We start from the raw sequence: 17,873 nt of genomic DNA, 5'->3' as shown, positions 1-17,873 counted from the left end.
AGGCTGGGCCAGCAAGGGCGAGGTCTCCTCCCAGGTACTCTGGACAACTGGTGCCAGACCTGAGGAGGTGAGTGAGGCAGATGCCCAAAGGGATGAAACAGGCAGGGTTGGAATGTCATAGAGGCTGGAAAAGTCCATCTGGAGGAAGAAGAAAGGAGGAAGAAGAGTGTGAGGAACACTCATGGGGTTTCCAGCATGGGCCAGAGAGTGGCAAAGAGAAGTTGTTCTGAGGGTTACCTAGAAAGGCAGGGTTTTAATTGCAGCGGGCAGAACTGTGGTTAGACTCAAATGTGACTTCCTGACTAACAGGAGCAAGGCAACTGGGACCCAGCCTCAAAGGAAGCTGAAGCACCCCGCCCCATCATTTTCAGCCTTATACAGAGAAAATAGTTCAGATTTGGGGGTTCCCAATCAATCCTCTTCTGTCTGTGGGACTTCAGGAAAGTTTGTTCATCTCACCAAGTCTTAGTTTCTGTTTCCTTTTTTTAAAAAAAATAGACTTCCCTGGTGGTGCAGTGGTTAAGAATCCGCCTGCCAATTCAGGGGACACAGGTTTGAGCCCTGGTCCGGGAAGATCCCATGTGCCGCAAAGCAACTAAGCCCATGCACCACAACTACTGAACCCACATGCCTAGAGCCCATGCTGCGCAACAAGAGAAGCCACCGCAATGAGAAGCCCGCGCACCACAGCGAAGAGTAGCCCCTGCTTGCTGCAACTAGAAAAAGTCCGTGCGCAGCAATGTAGACCCAATGCAGCCAATAAATAAATAAATAAATGTATTTTAAAAAAGAACTTCAAAAAAATTTAAAAATTAAAATAAAAATTAAAAAAATGAGATATAATTCTTGTACCATAATATTCAGCCCTTTAAATCATACAATTCAGTGGTTTTTCAGTATATTCACAAAGTTGTGCAACCATCACCACTATCTAATTCTAGAATATTTCCATCACTACAAAAAGATCTGCAAACAGTAAATGCTGGAGAGGGTGTGGAGAAAAGGGAACCCTTTTGCACTGTTGGTGGGAATGTAAATTGATATAGCCACTATGGAGAACAGTATGGAGGTTCCTTAAAAAAACTAAAAATAGAACTACCATATGACCCAGCAATCCCACTACTGAGCATATGCCCTGAGAAAACCAGAATTCAAAAGGACACATGTACCACAATGTTCATTGCAACACTATTTACAATAGCCAGGACATGGAAACAAGCTAAATGTCCGATGATAGATGAATGGATAAAGAAGATGTGGTACATATATACAATGGAATATTACTCAGCCATAAAAAGGAACGAAATTGGGTCATTTGTAGAGATGTGGATGGACATAGAGTCTGTCATACAGAGTGAAGTAAGCCAGAAAGAGAAAAACAAATATCATATATTAATGCATATATGTGGAATCTAGAAAAATGGTACAGATGAACCTATTTGTAGGGAAGGAATAGAGACGTAGATGTAGAGAACAGACATGTGGACGTGGGGGGAAGGGGAGGGTGGGACAAACTGGGAGATCAGGTTTGACATAAATATACTACCATGTAAAATAGATAGCTAGTGGGAACCTGCTGTATAGCACAGGGAGCTCAGCTCGGTGCTCTGTGACAAACTAGATGGGTGGGATGGGGGGGTGGGAGGGAGGTCCAAGAGGGAGGGGATATATGTATACATATAGCTGATTCACTTCATTGTACACCAGAAACTAACACAACACTGTAAAGCAATTTTACTCCAATTAAAAAAAAAAGAAAGAAAGAAAGAAACTTTGTATGCTTTTGCAGTCAATTCCCACTCCCCCCACCCCACTGCCAGCTCCTGGCAACCACTAATCTACTTTCTGCTTCTATGGATTTGCCTATCCTGGATGGTTCATATAAATGGAATCATACAACATGTGGCCTTTTTGTGCCTGGCTTCTTTCACTTAACATGATGTTTTCTAGGATTTTCTGTATTGTAGCAGGATTTACTTTTTATTCTCTTTTATGGTTGAATAACATTCCATTGTATGGATATACCACATTTTACTTATCCATTCATCAGATGATGGACATCTGAGTTGTTTCCACTTTTTGGCCATTATGAATAATACTGCTATGAACATTCATTCTGTTTTCTTAATTATTTAAAAATGAGGATGTTTCTATTAACTTCACAGGATTGTTGTGAGTCTTAAATGAGATCGGTGTGGTGCCTGGCACACAGTAGTTTCTCAGTAAAACATTTATGTTTATCTCTGCTTTAGTTCCCTCAAGATAAGAGGCAAGAAAGAGACTCATTCAGGCACAAACAACTTCCAAAAAAGTTCTGGAACGTCCTGTGTAGAAGTATAGTACCCTCCTGATTGGGTGGATGGAGAGGAGAGAACTGGCAAGGGAGTAGAGTTCTCTCTCATGTTTCTGCTTAGTGTTTACAAACAACCACCAACTTAATATCTGGCTTTGTCTTGAGTGGGCCTTTGTCCACCTGCCTGGAGCCCAGGCAAGGTTTTTCCCATAGACATGTGCCTCCAACCAGCAGCCAGGCTTCCAGGCCAACCCATAAAAGCAAGTTGAATCCAGCTCCTCCATCTTGATCAAGTCACTTAGCCTCGCTGAAATGTGGTTTCCTTGAATCCATAAAACAGGAATAATACTCATCTTGAAGAGCTGGTGTAGAGTTTATAGCGTTTTCTGTAACACTTACCACCATCTGGCTTATTGTATTTGCTTCTTTGTTTCTTGTATTCCATTCTGTGGAATGTAAACTCCATGAGGACAGGAACTTTGTTTTGTTCACCGCTGTTTTCCCAGTGCCAAGAACAGTGACTGACACATAGTAGGCACTCAATAAAATATTTGTTGAATAAGGAGGTTCTTTCATTCATTATTTACCCAAGATGAGTATATTTTGTGGGCTGTACTCCACAGGGGGGAACAGAGATGAGTAAGCCATTCCCTGCCTCCAAGGAGATCTCTTCAGGTTAAAGTAACAGACATGGCCAAAGCAAATAGATTGCAATGAGATGTGTTAAGTAGAATGTGAGCCTCCACATTCTAGCGTCTTGTCTGATAGAGACAGTCCCTCCCTGAAGGCCTGTTGAATCTGAAATAGACCAGAAATAGATCCCAAGTGATCCAACCTGTGCCCTTACCAGGGCTTGGCTCCTGGGAGGGAGCAGACCTTTCTCTACTAGAGAGGAGGAAGAGGGGAAGCAGAAAAAGGGAGTTTCCTTCTTCTCTCCTGGGCTCTAAGCCAGTCAGCCACAGGCAAAACTTTGAAAAGGCCTAAGTTTGTCCTAGATGTACTTCCCTGATCTTGGTCCCACCATACCCAGCCCTCACTGTTTTAAGCCCCTAGGCCTCCCTTCCAAGATTCCAAAAGTAAGAAAATAACTCCTTCCCCTCACTATAATCCAAAGGTTTCTTGCTTGGAATAGCCAGCCCTGGGCTAGTTGCTAGGCGAAAGCAATCTGATTGAATTCATTCACATACTGTGGGAACTGCTTCTTGAAGCTTCTGTCTATTTAAAAGGAAAGGGGGTGTCTTGATGCCTGGGCACCCCAGCAGCAGGCCCCAAGCCAACTCCCTTGACTTGTGCCTGTCTTTGAGGAAGTCTTCCCTCCCTCAGTTTCTCTAAACTGGCAGAGCTGGGGTTGTTGCTGACTTTTTCAACAACATATAGCCAGTTGTTCATAGGCCTGTGTTTTAAAAGACAAGCCTGAACTCACCTTCCTGCCTCAGGGGCCTGGGCTCCATACCCGGGGAGTAGACAGTCTTCTACTTTCTAACAAGCCGGACTGCAAGTTTGGAGTAAATCCTCTGGTTGACAGACAGGTGCTTCCCAGCTGAGCCCTTGGGGTGATTCTCCAGTAGCGCTGGGATGCCCCTTCCCCAGAGGCCTGGTGAGCTGGCCCCTTTGGCCCAATTCTAAGCAAGCGGGCGGCTCCTGCCAGGCTGGGAAGAGGACTCTGACCTCCACCTCCTTGGGGCCATCTGTCTATCGGTCTCTGGGAATGCCGGCCTCCTATTCTTTTTCTTTCTCCTCTTAAGCCTCTGGTTGGCCTTTTCTCTCTCTTCCTGAACTATTTCTCTGAGCCTCTGTCTCAGTCCCTCCGTCTCGGGCTCCTACATCTGTCTCAGCTCCAGGCCTCCCTCTCCCGTTCTCCGCCCCTCCCCCGCGCTGTCATTCACCCCGCTCCTCTCCGCGCACAGCCAATGGAGAGACCCGGCCGAAACGGCGAGGCTCGCTCGCACCGGGCTTTTTCGCCCGGTGATTGATGTCCCAGAGTCAACAGCTAGCGAGCAGCCGGAGAGGGGAAGGAGCAGCCGGAGAGGGGAAGAATACGGCGCCCCCTCTCTCCTTCCCCTCCCCCCTACTTTAGCCCCTCTGCGCACTTCGCCTCCAAGTCTCGGCGCAGCCAGGAGCCGCTGCTGCCTCCGCGCCTCCGCGCCGCTGCGCGCTGCCCCCGAGCCAAGCACAGCGAGTGCCACCGCCGAGGCCCCCCCCCCCACCGCAGGGCCGGGGTCGGGGGCCAGCATGGAGCACCTGGGTCCGCACCATCTCCACCCGGGCCACGCAGAGCCCATCAGCTTTGGCATCGACCAGATCCTCAACAGCCCGGACCAGGGCAGCTGCATGGGGCCCTCCTCTCGCCTACAGGACGGAGAATACGGCCTTGGCTGTTTGGTTGGAGGCGCCTACCCTTACGGCGGTGGGGGCCCCGCGGCCGGGGCGGGGGCCGGGGGCGCGGGGGCCTATGGCGCTGGAGGCCCGAGCGGCCCCGGTGGCCCGGCGGGCGGCGGCGGCGGCGGCGCCTGCAGCATGGGCCCGCTGGCCGGCTCCTACAACGTGAACATGGCCTTGGCGGGCGGCCCCGGTCCCGGCGGCGGCGGCGGCGGCGGCGGCGGGGGGGGCGCGCTGAGCGCTGCGGGGGTGATACGAGTGCCCGCGCACAGGCCGCTAGCTGGAGCGGTGGCCCACCCTCAACCTCTGGCTACCGGTTTGCCCACCGTGCCCTCCGTGCCTGCCGTGCCGGGCGTCAACAACCTCACCGGCCTCACCTTTCCCTGGATGGAGAGTAACCGCAGATACACAAAGGACAGGTTCACAGGTGAGTCCGGCCCGCGCGCGCCCCGCCTGGCCGCGGTCCCGGCTCTCCTCTACCCCCTCGCTCCTGCCCCGTGGCTCCCCGCAGCCCCCTCTGTGCGCCAGCTCTCCCAGCTCCTCTTGGTGCCTCCCCCAAGCTCAGCCTCCCGCCACCTCTCTAAGCTCGCGGAATCGACTTGCTGGAAGAGTTCTCCCAGCCTGGGCCCCTCTCCGTCTCTCCCACAGGACCCCTGCTCTGAGACGCTCTCCCTGATCCCCTCTCGGAGTCCCTGGGCCCGGTCAGGCGGAGGGAAGGGGGATGTAGCTTCGGGACTACTACCTTCCGCCGGCATTTGGGGCTCGGGTATCTCGGAGAAAGGGGCGCGATGTGAACAAACTGTTTCTTCCGTCCCGGCAGACATTCTCTGGCCGAGGCGGCGAGCCCCAGAATCAGACGCAAGGAAAACAGGTTCCCCACCTCCCTTCCCCTACACACACACACACACACACACACACACACACACACACACACACACACACACACACACACACACACACACACACACACACACACACACACACACACACACACACACACTTAGCGCTCCGTGGTCCAGTGCCCGTTGCGCTGCCGAACCCGGTAGAGGTTCCGAGCCGGAGTAAAGCAACAGAGCTGGCGGGCCCTTCTACCCGGACTGCAGGCTCCGTCCGGGTCAGTGGCAGCGCGAGGCTGAGCCGCCCGCTTCATTTTCGTTCTGTCCCGGCTCGGCGTCCTCCCCTCTGGGCCCAGCCTTGTTTCCTCCGGCGTGAATAATGCACCGGCCAGGCCCGTGATCGATCGGCAGCCGAAAGAACTCCTGGGACGATTACGCACTTGGCGGCGGCCGCCTGCCGCCCTCTCAGCCGCCTGCTCCGCGCCTTGCTCCGCTTGCCTCGGCTCCCTCCGCTCCCGCTTCCGCTCACGGCACTCGGCTCTCGCTCCTGCGCGGGCCCCTTTCCCCGGCCTCACTTCCCGCTGCCCTTAGCGTTCCCTGGATCCGAGACTACGATCCTCCCGCCGGACCAGACCCCCAAGCCCGCTGGGAAGCAGCCACGAGTTGAGCCTGAGTTCCTGGCCGGGCCTTAGACAGAGGAAGCAGGAGGCATAGGCGGCTGCCGACCGACCACGACGTGGGGCTCCCATGGGGCTCAGGCTCCAGGGCCCAATGGTGGAAAGGGAATAGGCAGTTAAGAGCTAGACCCTGGGCTAAGCCCCTGTTCCAGCCTTGGGTCTGACCCTTGGGTCCTCGGCCCAGACCCTGGGTCTGTGGCAAACTGGGGTGGAGGGAGGTAGAAGAGCCATTCCGCTCTGGGCCTCCGAAGGGGCCCCAGTGCCCCAACGCAAGTCCTCTCAGGCCTGGGGAGGCAGGGCCTAGTGCCCCATCCCACTCTCCCACCCAGGCCAGGCTGGTCTTAAAAGACTCTGATGGAACACCCCCCTCCCCCCCCATCCTGGAACCCACTGGGCCTGGGTCTCTGGCGAAAAGATACTCCATGTAGCCTACCTAGGGGAGCCACAGCCTGCCGTAATCTTGCTTCAGGCCTAAAGAAGGTTCTGAGGGAGTATATGGCTGTCACCTTATGCATCTGCCTTTGTGCCTGTGCTTGTCTGGGTGTCAGCTTGTCTGGGTGTATAGATCTATAATTTGCCCCTGTTGTATGTGATGTGTGTGTATGTTGCCGTGTGATAGAGGCCTCAGGTCAGGACCCAGGATTCAGGGCCTTGACCAAGAATAGCCTCTTACCGTTGGGCAGCTTCCCTGAGGCTGGAGACCTGAGGCTATGGGGGGGACTGCGACCTTTAGCTCGCCTCAGACGTGCCCCTCAAGGAGACTGCGTCTGTGTCTGATGGGCACGTGGGAGCCCAGGGCTAGGGAGGCCTCCGTGGTGGCGGCAGTGGCGTCGGCCTGGCGGGCGGGGTGGGGGGCCATTTCACGCCGCGGGCTTGGAGCTGAGGGCTGACGGGAGGACCACAGCCCTTCTCTTGGGGTCTAGCCGCTGCGCTCGCTGACTCGAGGGGTGTCGGGCCTGGGACGCCTCCTGACGCTCTGCCGCTTGCCTCTGCCGTCTGTCTGTCTCCCGCTCCAGTGGCCCTCTCACCCTTCACTGTAACACGCCGTATAGGTCACCCCTATCAGAATCGGACACCCCCCAAGAAGAAGAAGCCGCGCACGTCCTTCACGCGCCTGCAGATCTGCGAGCTAGAGAAGCGCTTCCACCGCCAGAAGTACCTGGCCTCGGCCGAGCGCGCCGCCCTGGCCAAGGCGCTCAAAATGACCGACGCGCAAGTCAAAACCTGGTTCCAGAACCGGCGTACAAAGTGGAGGTAAGCGCGCTGGGCGGGCGCGGCCATGGGTGGCGCAGTCCCCGGCTCCGGGCCTCTCTTGGGGCGTTCATACTCCCATGCTCGCCACTTTCCTATGGCTCTGGTTCGGAGGAGCGCGCTGCTCTGCTAGGCTCGCGGGGAGCGGAAAGCCACCGTGGCCGATGACGGGACGGGGCCGGAGAGCCCCAGCTGTTTTTCTTTCCGGCTTTCTGGCCCGGGGGAGCACACTCAGTGCGGGTGTAGACGCGGCTGGTCTCCGCCGCTGCTTGGGGAAACGTCCGGGTTCGAGCGCAGTCTACGCAGTCCAGGCTTCCGAGATCAGTGAGTCCTGAGGGACTTTTTGTTTGCGCAAACTTACGCGTACAGAGATGCCTCGTCTATCCCGGAGACCGGAGGTAGGATGGCAGGCGCCCTGTTTCTGCGCCCCAGCCGGGCTCCCGCTAGAGCGTCTGGGACCCCATACCGTGGGCCTGGGCCCTGCTGACTCCCTCCTCCCCAGACGCCTGGCCTGGGCGCAGGGGGTCCCCTACCCAGGAAGGGGAAAATAAATTTGCGCCGGCTGCGTTGGGGTTTTTGAGGGTCCCACTGAAAGGGGGATCAATCAGGAGCAGATGGGTGTATGTGTGTGAGTGAGAGAGAAAGAGAGAAACATTTTCTCTTCTCTCGTCACACACCCACAACTACACTCATTTTTTCCCCCACACAGGCGCTTTCTCCGGTTGCACCCTCTTGCACCCCTGCACCTTCCCGCACATCTGGCCCGCATACTCGGTTCCACACAGCCGGGAGTTTCTTGCTAGCTCAGGCCTCAGTGGGGAGAGCGAGAGAGTCTGGGCGAAGTCCCCGGCGCCTGGCCTGGCCGGGAGGGCCTGGGTCCGGAGGAAGGAATTGGAGTTTCTTTTTCTGAATGAAGGCTAGGAATCTGCCGCCGTGGCCACAAAGGAAGCCACTGCCCTGCGAGTCTGCTGCTCCCCCCACATTCCTGCTGCTGGGGAAGGGGTGGGAGACATTGCTCCAGACCTCTGGGGGGAGGGGGGTGGACGTACTTGCATTCCCAAGGCCCACTGGGGCTGCAGCCTAGGGGAGGGGAGGGAGTCAGGCAAGCCCTTGGGGTCGGGGCACAGAGAAAAATAGAGAGTAGCAGGCAGAGAGAAACTGATACACAAGGGGGGGGGGCAGCGGCAAAGACAAACACCCCACCCAGGGAGAAAAGGGAAAAACAGTCAGCCTGAAGAAGTCTTATGTACAATAACGGAAAGCCATAGATGACTAAAACCTTCATTTTCATTTCAAACAAATTCCCTGAAATTCTGAGAGAAGGAAGAGAGTGGGGTGAGAGAAAACAAGAGAAAAAAAGACACAAAGTCTAAAGGAAGAGACATAGTTTGAAATGTGGGGAAGACGAGAGACAAAAAGACAGAGCGAAAAGGCTAGAAGGGGCGGCGAGGAGGCCGGCGTCCGCCGCTGAGAGAGGCCCTCGCCGGCTTCGCGCGGCTTCATCGATCGCCTACAAATTGCTTCTGGAGGCCCCGGGGACTCCCATTAGGTCTGTCCACCTTAGAGACAGACGTTTGATCTCAGTTGACGGGGTGGAGGGGAGGCATTAAATGGAATAAGTGAGTCATCGCCTCCCTGGACCGCCTCGGAGGAAGCCGGCCGGTCCGGCGGGAATCCCGGCAGGGCACAGGGCTCGGCGCAGGAGGTCAGAAGACTGGGAGAGGTTCGCAGAGGGAAGGGGGAGAAGAGAGGTCTGTCAGGGCAGCTCATATCCACTGGCCCTTGCCCCTGCCCTGGACTGGTGGGGAGGGTGAGGCCCCTCAGGCTTGGGAAGGTTCCTGGTCTTCCTGGGGTCTGGGGAGAAGCGAAATGCCATCCTAGCCCTGGCTGCGCCTTCCAGGCTGGTGAGGGTGTGGGCCCTGCCTGGAGCCGGGGAGCCCCAGCTGCTTGGGCCTAGCGGATTTCCCCCAGCTCCCCCAGGATACGCCCCAATCTACTTTTGGGGTTTCCAGTTTTTTGGAGTCAGGACCCTCAAGATAAGGGAATGCATTCAAGGGGCCCAAGCAGGAATTGGGGACTGCGAAGGGGAGCAGTGTTCGTTCAGGCTGTCTCCCGGGAGCGCACCCGAAGCGTCGGTAACGGCTTGTCCCTGGTGCAGGCGGCAGACTGCGGAGGAGCGTGAGGCCGAGAGGCAGCAGGCGAACCGCATCCTCCTGCAGCTGCAGCAAGAGGCCTTCCAGAAGAGCCTGGCGCAGCCGCTGCCCGCCGACCCGCTTTGCGTGCACAACTCCTCGCTCTTCGCCCTGCAGAACCTGCAGCCGTGGTCTGACGACTCGACCAAGATCACCAGCGTCACGTCCGTGGCGTCGGCCTGCGAGTGAGCCTGCCTGCTCCGCCCCGTGAGACCCGGGCCCAGACAAGGGTCGGGAGGCCTGAGAGCCGCGACTCTCGCCGCCCTCCTGCCGAAGACTGCGCGCAGCAGGGGAACGCCGTGCCCCTCCGCACCGGCCCGCGCTCTCGCGCCGACGCTGTTCTCTTTTTGGTGGAAAAGAAGAGAAGACCATGCAAGAAAGGGACGCGCGGCCGCCTCCCAGATGCCTATGCGGTCCTGCGCCTGCTGGAACTGTTCGGAGTCCTCCGTTTGCGTCTCTTTTATTTTATTCTGATTTTTAACGTGGGACTGAGAGAGGCAGGAGAGGTGGAGGAAGAAGAGCTTCTGGGATCCCTAGAGGACAGCATGAGCTGTCATTTGAACTTGCCTGGGGAGAGCACTCTGTTTTCCACTCCCCATCATACACGGACACCCACAGGCCCTCGCAGAGGTGATTTCACTGTTCCTCCTGGTGTCACCCCACAGTCACACACAGGGGACCTATGGCAGAGTGTTATGCACACACAGGGCCACAGCCTTCACACCCTTGACCCTTACTATCAGGGGTGACCCAGATTCATTCTGAACAGCATGGCACTTCTCACAAACACAAGGCCACGGTCACACTGTGACTCATCGTCACACACACAGCAGCCACAACAGCGTCACTTGGCCTGCCAGACCCCCATCACATAGCCTAGCCGCACCCAGGTACGCACAGGCAGTCTTCCACACAAACTCAGCCTATTTCTCCAGATCCTGTTCGTTGGGGGCATTTAAGTTATGCACTTATAAGGTGTTTTCTGTGTAACCTTTTTATAAAGTGCTTGTGTAATTTATGTGAAAAAATAATAAAACCCTCCGGATCCGGAGTCAAGGTTGCCTGCTCCTTGCTGAGCCCAGCACCTTGCAGCTACTTGGGTTTGGTGTGAGCTGGTGCAGCCAGGGCAGCCCTTGGTACCTAAATTTGAGGGACATGTGGGGGCCAGGACCTACAGGCTCTGGAGAGAGGAAAGAAGGAGGGGAAGAAATGGAGAGAAGGCAGTGCTGAGGAAAGTTGGGAGAGCCAGGGTCTCCTGGGACAGCCAGTGCTAGAGATTTGTCTTTGGGTGTGAGAGTTATGCGTGTGCATTGTGTGTTTGTGATGGGTGTGGGCAATCAGGATTTCACTGATAATGAATGTTTGTAAGTGTTCAAGTATGTAATTTTGTTTGCAGTTGTGTGTGCTTATTCTACTTAAATTGCAAATCGAAACTACCGTTATACATACGAACTTGTAGTGGTGTGTGTGTGACCATGTATGAATGTGGCTTTTTGGATAGTTGTGTAATCACCCACCAGTGTCTGTGATTGTGAACGAATCATGTGGTAATGTTTGTGAAAGTACATATTAGTTTCTCACTGTGCACCTATTTTTGTGTTAAATGTGTGAATGTTTGTGATTGTGTATCATCTATAATCGTATGAATGCAATCATGTATGAGATGTGTTTTACTGTATATATTTGTGTGGGACCGTATATAATTGGGGGAGTGAATTAACGGGGAGTGTGGATCATTGTGGGTGACTGTCCCTGCAGGTGAGTGTGTGTGGTGTTGTGTGAGTGGGTGTAATTGTGCACTGCTGGTGTACATGGTGGTGGGGGGTCTAAGGTGGGGTGTGCAGATACATTGTGGGGGTATCAGCATCGGCTTGGAGTTTGGGGTTTCCAGGCTGTTACCCAGCAAGCTGGAGAGACTGGGGCATGCTGTCAGCAATCGGGTCAGGATCCTCTGTGGTGCTCAAAACAAGACTTCCCAGCTTCCAGCACTAACCTGGCCTAGGAGGGAATCTGAAAAACAGACTTCCCAGGGACCTTGAGGGAGGCCCCAGACCACTTCAGCAGGGACAGCAGCCATAGTACACAACCCTCCGCATAACATTTAGTCCCCTGCCTACTAGACCAATCTCAGGATGCACAAAACTGACTTGAGCCTGCTTTTCTGGAAGAAGCTAGGTAGTGAAGGCTTTGGGGAACATGCCATCCTTGTATAGGAGGGTGGGGGCATAGGGAGCTCTTTCTTTGGGATGGGAGAGTGAGAGAACTTTGTGGCTAAAAACTAGAAGAGAGTGGGGTGTGGGGCTTGTTCGTGTATGCAGAGTTGTGTGCACCCACACTGGGGTTGAGTGGAGGAGAGTTATGGAAACCATTAGAGCCCTCATGCTCGCCCAGACTGCCATCCTGGATCTGCCATATGATATGGGGACAAAGCACAGCAACCTCCAACCCAAGGAGGTCCAAGGGGAAATTTGGCTGAGTGGGCAAAGGGCAGTGTTGTTCACCTCTCATCTGTGGCCCCCTTGGAGTAGGATCTGGGCAGAAGAGGATTCTGGGTCCAAAGGACTTCCGGGGTAGAGGGGCTACCCCACCCCCAGGCCCACCCGGTGACCAGGCCAGGCCCTGACGGTGTGTTGGTCGTGGGGAGAAAGTTCTGGCCTCAACGTCAAGTCTGCAGTGGGTCTCCCGCCGGCACTGGCTGCCTCATCCAGTACCGGGCCAAGTGAAATCTGGAAATGGCCTTCTGGAACCGCAGAATTTGGCTCCTTCTGCCTGGGCAGGTCTGGCTGTTCTTCCCCTCCCGCCGCCGGGACTGGAGCTGCCCAGCCCGAACCTTCTTCGTTCGGTGAGGTATCTCTCCTTCATTTGCGTCTTTAAGAGGCACCTTCAGTGCCTACCCGTTGTAGTATTCCAGAGTTGCCGACCCCAGAGGAGTCTGGGGACTTCCTCCCACCTCCCAATCCCTGGGACCCCTCAAGAGGCTGGGCGCCCGAAGGCTCCTGGATATTTTCTGGCCGCAGACTGTCCAGCTGAGGAGCTGAGGCAGGAATGGGGAGTGGCTGCCCGGCCCAAACTCAATCCCCATATCGGCTCCGAAGTCCGACTCTTCACCACCACCCCTTCGCCCCTCCTCTTGCAAGACAAACGCAAACAAAATTAGGCAGAACACACTTCCTCCCCAAATACCTCCTACCTGCCCCGATCTTCACAAACAGCTGGGGTCACACTCAAAACGGCGCGGGCCTAGGCCCCTCAGCCCCGCTGCTCTCGGACCCTGTCCAGCTTGTCAGGGACTCGCGGGGGATTGGGCTTCCGCACTCCAGGATGCCGGGCGCCCAGCGCAGGAGGCCACCCGACTCCCCGTCCCCACTCCCGGTTCCCGCGCGCCTGCTCCCGGCGCTCGCTGGCGGCCCGGGTCGCACACTCTCCCGGGGCCCCTCCCAAGCGCCCGGGCCCCGGGGCGAGGCGTCCCAGGGCGTGGGGGCAGACTCTCCGGGGCCCCGGGGCCCTCGGCGCTGAGGGACGGCGCGCAACTCCCTTCTCTCCGCCGGAAATTCGTTGGGGTGGAATCTCGCCGAATCCCGCGTCGGCCGAGGGCCGCGGCTAGGACAGGCCGGGAGAGCGGCGGGGCCTGCACACCCCGTCCCGAGGGGACGCAGGCTGGAAGGGAGTGGGCTGCCAGGGTCACAGCCAAGGCCAACTACCCTCAGCAGAAAGCTCACAAATCCCGGTCTGCCACCGCCCCTGCCGGAAATGGTCGGTCTCTGTTCAAAAAGAGAAGAGGAACAAATTATCCGAATAATGGGTGTGTAGGGGTGCGGAAAGAGAAGAGGAATTAAAGAACCTGCCTTTCTGCCCACTTCCTTCCTTGGCTTGAGTGAGATGATTGCACTGACCAAATTCCCCGGTGAGTGAGGCCCCCATCACCCGCTCAGACCTGGCTCAGCCCAGAGCAGTGGCTGACAGAGTGGTGGCCTTCGGGGGCCCAGAAACCCATGCAGGGCTGGGGTCCTAGCATTCCCCGTACTGTGCCACGTGGCACACAGAGAATCTGGCTCAACCTGTTAACTATAATAGCGGCTTTGTGTGGCCGGATCTGTGCCTGGGGGCTGTGCCTGGGCACGGCCTGAGCACTGCCTGGTAAAGCCCCCACTGTAGTGGCAAGTGTGGGGTTTGCCCTGGGCCTAGGACTCAGATAGGCATCCTGTGTGTGGCGTGACTGACTTGCAGATGGGCAGGTCGGTTCCAGGTGTATGAGACAATTAAGCGGGGACCTCCAGGCTGCGCAGAACTGGAGCAGCTGGGATTCAAAGGCCATGCTGGAAGGCGGAGTGGGGTGGAGCTGTGGCCCCAGAGCTGCTCTGAGGGCCCCTGAGGCCAGATGCTGGAAGAAACCCACCCCCACTCCTGCTCTGTTCCTCCTGCTCTGCTCAAACCCCTGCTCCCCACACACACTTCTCACTCCCTCCTCGCAGACCCTGCTCCTAAGCAGCTTCTCACTCTCCTAGGCCTTCCTGATCGGCTCAGAGTTTGGTGCCTGGCGGCCAAGTCACTGCCTGGGCAACTAAGAGAGCTCCCCGCGATTTTCCGCATGGCTCGAACCCACTGCCCTCTGTCCACCCAGGAAGGCCTCTAGAATCTCCCACCTGCACTCACGCCTGGATTCCTTATCCTGAGGAGTCCCATAGGAACAGGCTGAGCGATTGCGAGGGCTGGAGCCAGTTTGGATTTTCCAAGGAGTTCAGAGTGGACTCGGAAGATGTTGTGTGAGATTGGGGGTGGGGGGGGCAGTGGTGAATGGAGGAAGCGATGAGTACCCATGTTGTGTTGAGGGATGGGTACAAACTCACATCCTCTCACGCACGGCCTGCGTCGCTGTGGACAACCTCACATACCTCCTCCAAATGTACAACAACTGAGGTGTGCGATGTTAAACAAGGCGAACTACAGGTGTGCCATTCGAAGCACACAGTCTCCACTTCTGGGTCCGCAGTTACCCCCAAAGCTCCCATGGGTGGTTACCACGCGGCCACCCTGCCAAGGGCTCTCCTCCTCTCCTTCTCCCATCTCTTCTCCCCCAGCTTGGAGGGAGGAGGGTCTAACTCGACTGCCGGTCGGCGTGGGGGTGGAGATTGCTGAGGCCTGCGCTTTGGTTTCTAGCCCCGCAGCTCCATCGGGCGAAGAGACCCCATGCGCTGAGAGGCTGGGCTTGGGGGCAGCAGGCCGCCCTGGATTCCGGCCGAGGACCCTAGCAAGGCCCAGAAAGTCCAGCGGCCGCCGCTGCCTTCCTGAAGCCCTTGGCAATCCGGCCTCCTTGTGTGTGCGAGAAGATGGGGGGACAGGGGGTGCGAGGCCCCCACTGATCTGTGCCGCTCTAGGGGAGGTTTGATAGGAGCTGCTCCTGCCACCTCACGTTTTCCGCCCTGTGGCCCCAGAGCCCACGTATCTTCGGTTCCTGCGGGAGGAGTCACAAGTCCCCATATCCGAAGGCCCAAAAGCGGGAGCCGGATCTGGGGCTTCACCGCAGAAACGCAGGACAAGTGAGTTCCGGGCGCCCTCTAGGGGCCGCGCGGGGAGAGGCGCCTTGAGCCGAGGCCCTGGGAGCTTGAGGCCTGAGGGACCCTGGAGACCTCAGGGGCGGCTGCTACCAGCCCCGGTGGAAAATAATAACGATAATAATATTAATAAGCAACATTATTGAGCACTTGCTGTGTTCCAGGCACTGTACTAGTTTTTAAAGGTATTAATACATTCTTAACAACCACCGTATGATGTAGGTGGTATTTTCATCCCACTTTACAGACAAGGAAAATTGAAGTCCAGAGAGGTTAAGCAACTTGCTTAAGAGCACGCGACTGATAAAAGGTGGGGCCAGCATTCGAACCCAGGGTCTAACCCTAGAGCCAGGGTCTTGGGAGGGATGGTAAGTCCAGGGGTGTGGTGGATTTGAGGAGGACTCCTCAAGGAATGTCTCATTTTGTGGAGGGAACTCGTAGCTCAGAAGTCCACTGGGATTTTGCTCCCCTAGGACTTTGGGAAAAAATGTTTCCAAGCTGCTCCAGTCCTCTGGTTCCCCTCCAGCTCTGACTTCTCCCCCCGCCTTCCAGGATCCCCTCTGTAGCACTGCCAGGACCCTGAGAACTTGCCCTCCTCCTTCCCTGCACCTATCCAGTGCCCACCCTTTTGGCCTTCCCAGCCTGAGCTTGCCACCTTCCAGGAGCCCTTTGGGATTGGAAGGGAGTTCTGTACACTTCCACCCCTCCCTCTTCTGGGTCAGCAGGATGGGGGATTCAAATCAACAGAAAGTTAAAAATAGAAGTGAATGAATCACACTTTATTGGACAAAAGAGTGGAGAACCAGGAAGGAAAATCCTTCCTCTCCTTTTCCATCTGCTCTGTGCAAAGCCTGTAGCTGGGGGAGGTTGCTCTGGGCTGGAGGATGGGAGAGCATGTTAGTGGGTCAGAGAGTTAGCAAGGGCTTATGCCGAACTTGTAAACAGTAAGATTCAGTTAGAATATGAAAAGAAAAGAGAGCACGTTCTTCCCTTCTTCCCTGCCTCCTCCAGAGTGGTAGAGGAATTGAGGGGGAAGTGTCCCTGGCGAGGCTCTTTTATATACAATATCAGGTGTATCCATTTATATATAAATTGCACCTGACAGTCTTAAACTTTAAGGTATATAAGAAACACTTGGGAACCTTGTTAAACTGTAGATCCTCATTCACTATGTCTGGGGTGGGGCCTGAGATTCCAGATTTAGGACAAGCTTCCTGTGGTGCTAATGCTACACTACCACCCTATGTCTGAGATTTATTCCTGGGTTCTCAAGCTTGCCTGTCAAATATGGCCTGTAGTTTTATTTTATTTGCCCAAGAGGATTTTTTCTATTTTATTAATTTAAAGAAATGAAGAATACAGACACAACAGATACACTAAAATTCACTCTCCAGCACGCCACAGGCCTCACCACTTCCCTGTTACCTGCACGGCCCCTCTCTTCCCCCACACCCTCTTCCTTCTGCACCTGTCCCTCTGTCTAAAATCCTCTTTCTCTCCCAGGCGGCTGCTGAGGTGACTTTGGACATCAACCTAGGTTTTGAGCTCTTCTCTGCTTTCTAACCTCGGGCAAGTTAATTAAATTTTAGGAGCCTGCAGTTTCCTTCCCCAAATGATAAAGCCAACCCTTCCCCGCATTACAGAAGGGATTAAAGAGATAACGTAAGTAAAAGCTTTTGACTCTTCGCTGGTGCTCCAGGAGGGGCGCCGCGAGCCCCCGGGGTAGCTTGACCTGGTTTTTCTGCGCACCAGGCTGGGTGGGGCGGTAGGGGGCGGGGGCGGGGGCGGTGCTGGGGGCGGTGGGGGCGGGTCCTACAAGCTGCAGGGGCCCCGCTCTCCCCTCCTCATTCCCGGATGCTTGATTTCCGGGCGGAAGAGTTGAGGGGCTGTTCTTCGCGACGGCAGCTTTCCGTCCTCAGCGCTTCTAAGGGAGCCTTACTGTGTATTTAGGTGCCGCGCTTCCCGCCCCTCCTCGGAACAAGGAGCAGGTTAGCGAGTCCCCGCGTTCACAGGCGCCCAACTGTCCGCTGGGGTGGGCCGGCGGGGTGAGAACTGGTACAGACCCAACAGGGATGGGTGGAGACTGGCCCAGCCCTAGAGGGCCAGAGGGCCGGAGGCCCGGACAGGGTGGGGCCGCTGCAGAGCAGTGTCTACCACCGTCCCCTGCCGGTACGTGCACCGCACACCTCCGCGCTTGCTCACAGGCACACACGGCCCTCTTCCTGTCTCAAACTCTTCAGGCTGGGTCTCAGACTGACCAGTGCGTCCACAGAGGGGGACAGTCCTGCCGCATGTCTACACATTTACCCACTCATTCCTTCGAGATCCTTGGTTACACAATAGCTGATGTCCCCAGATCTCACCCTCATGTTTGCCTCCAGTTCAGGGAAACGCAGGATTGCAGGCATTCACCCACTTGTTCCCAGGTGGCCACAAGGCCACACCTGACTGCATATGGACTTGGAGGTGGGTCCCACAGGTTCATAGGAAAACACTTAGGGGCCTTCGCAGAGTCCTCTCACCAGTTCACTTGCTGTCAGGGGAAAACCGGCTCTTGCGTGTTGGCACATTTGTTCAGGAGACCAGCCCACGAGCTCACAGACGCACAGCGGTACCCTTGAACCCATTTCTACCCACAGGCTTTCCTTCTCTCCCTTTCACATCTCAGGTCAGAAATTGGGTGCTTTCTGGTC

At 55.9% G+C, this 17,873-nt stretch overlaps 1 protein-coding gene across 1 annotated transcript; it reads left to right on the top strand.

The window, feature by feature from the left end:
* The first annotated feature begins 4,525 nt into the window (after positions 1 to 4,525).
* TLX1 (T cell leukemia homeobox 1) lies at positions 4,526 to 9,817 on the top strand. Its single transcript, XM_007187518.2, has 3 exons — positions 4,526 to 5,099; positions 7,238 to 7,439; positions 9,595 to 9,817. Exons 1-3 carry the CDS (start codon positions 4,526 to 4,528, stop codon positions 9,815 to 9,817), a joined length of 999 nt encoding a protein of 332 aa, XP_007187580.2.
* Positions 9,818 to 17,873: the final 8,056 nt, after the last annotated feature.

The sequence above is a fragment of the Balaenoptera acutorostrata genome, chromosome 16 (assembly GCF_949987535.1).
Source record: "Balaenoptera acutorostrata chromosome 16, mBalAcu1.1, whole genome shotgun sequence".
In the NCBI taxonomy this organism is placed as follows: domain Eukaryota; kingdom Metazoa; phylum Chordata; class Mammalia; order Artiodactyla; family Balaenopteridae; genus Balaenoptera; species Balaenoptera acutorostrata.
The sequence above is the reverse complement of the archived record's forward strand: the minus strand, read 5'-3'. Positions and strand labels throughout refer to the sequence as shown.

Coding starts and splice junctions, on each gene's coding strand:
- TLX1 (XM_007187518.2), top strand. CDS start 4,526: ATGGAGCACCTGGGTCCGCACCATCTCCACCCGGGCCACGCAGAGCCC. Junction 5,100..7,237: donor CACAAAGGACAGGTTCACAG/GTGAGTCCGGCC, acceptor CACGCCGTATAG/GTCACCCCTATCAGAATCGG. Junction 7,440..9,594: donor AACCGGCGTACAAAGTGGAG/GTAAGCGCGCTG, acceptor TCCCTGGTGCAG/GCGGCAGACTGCGGAGGAGC.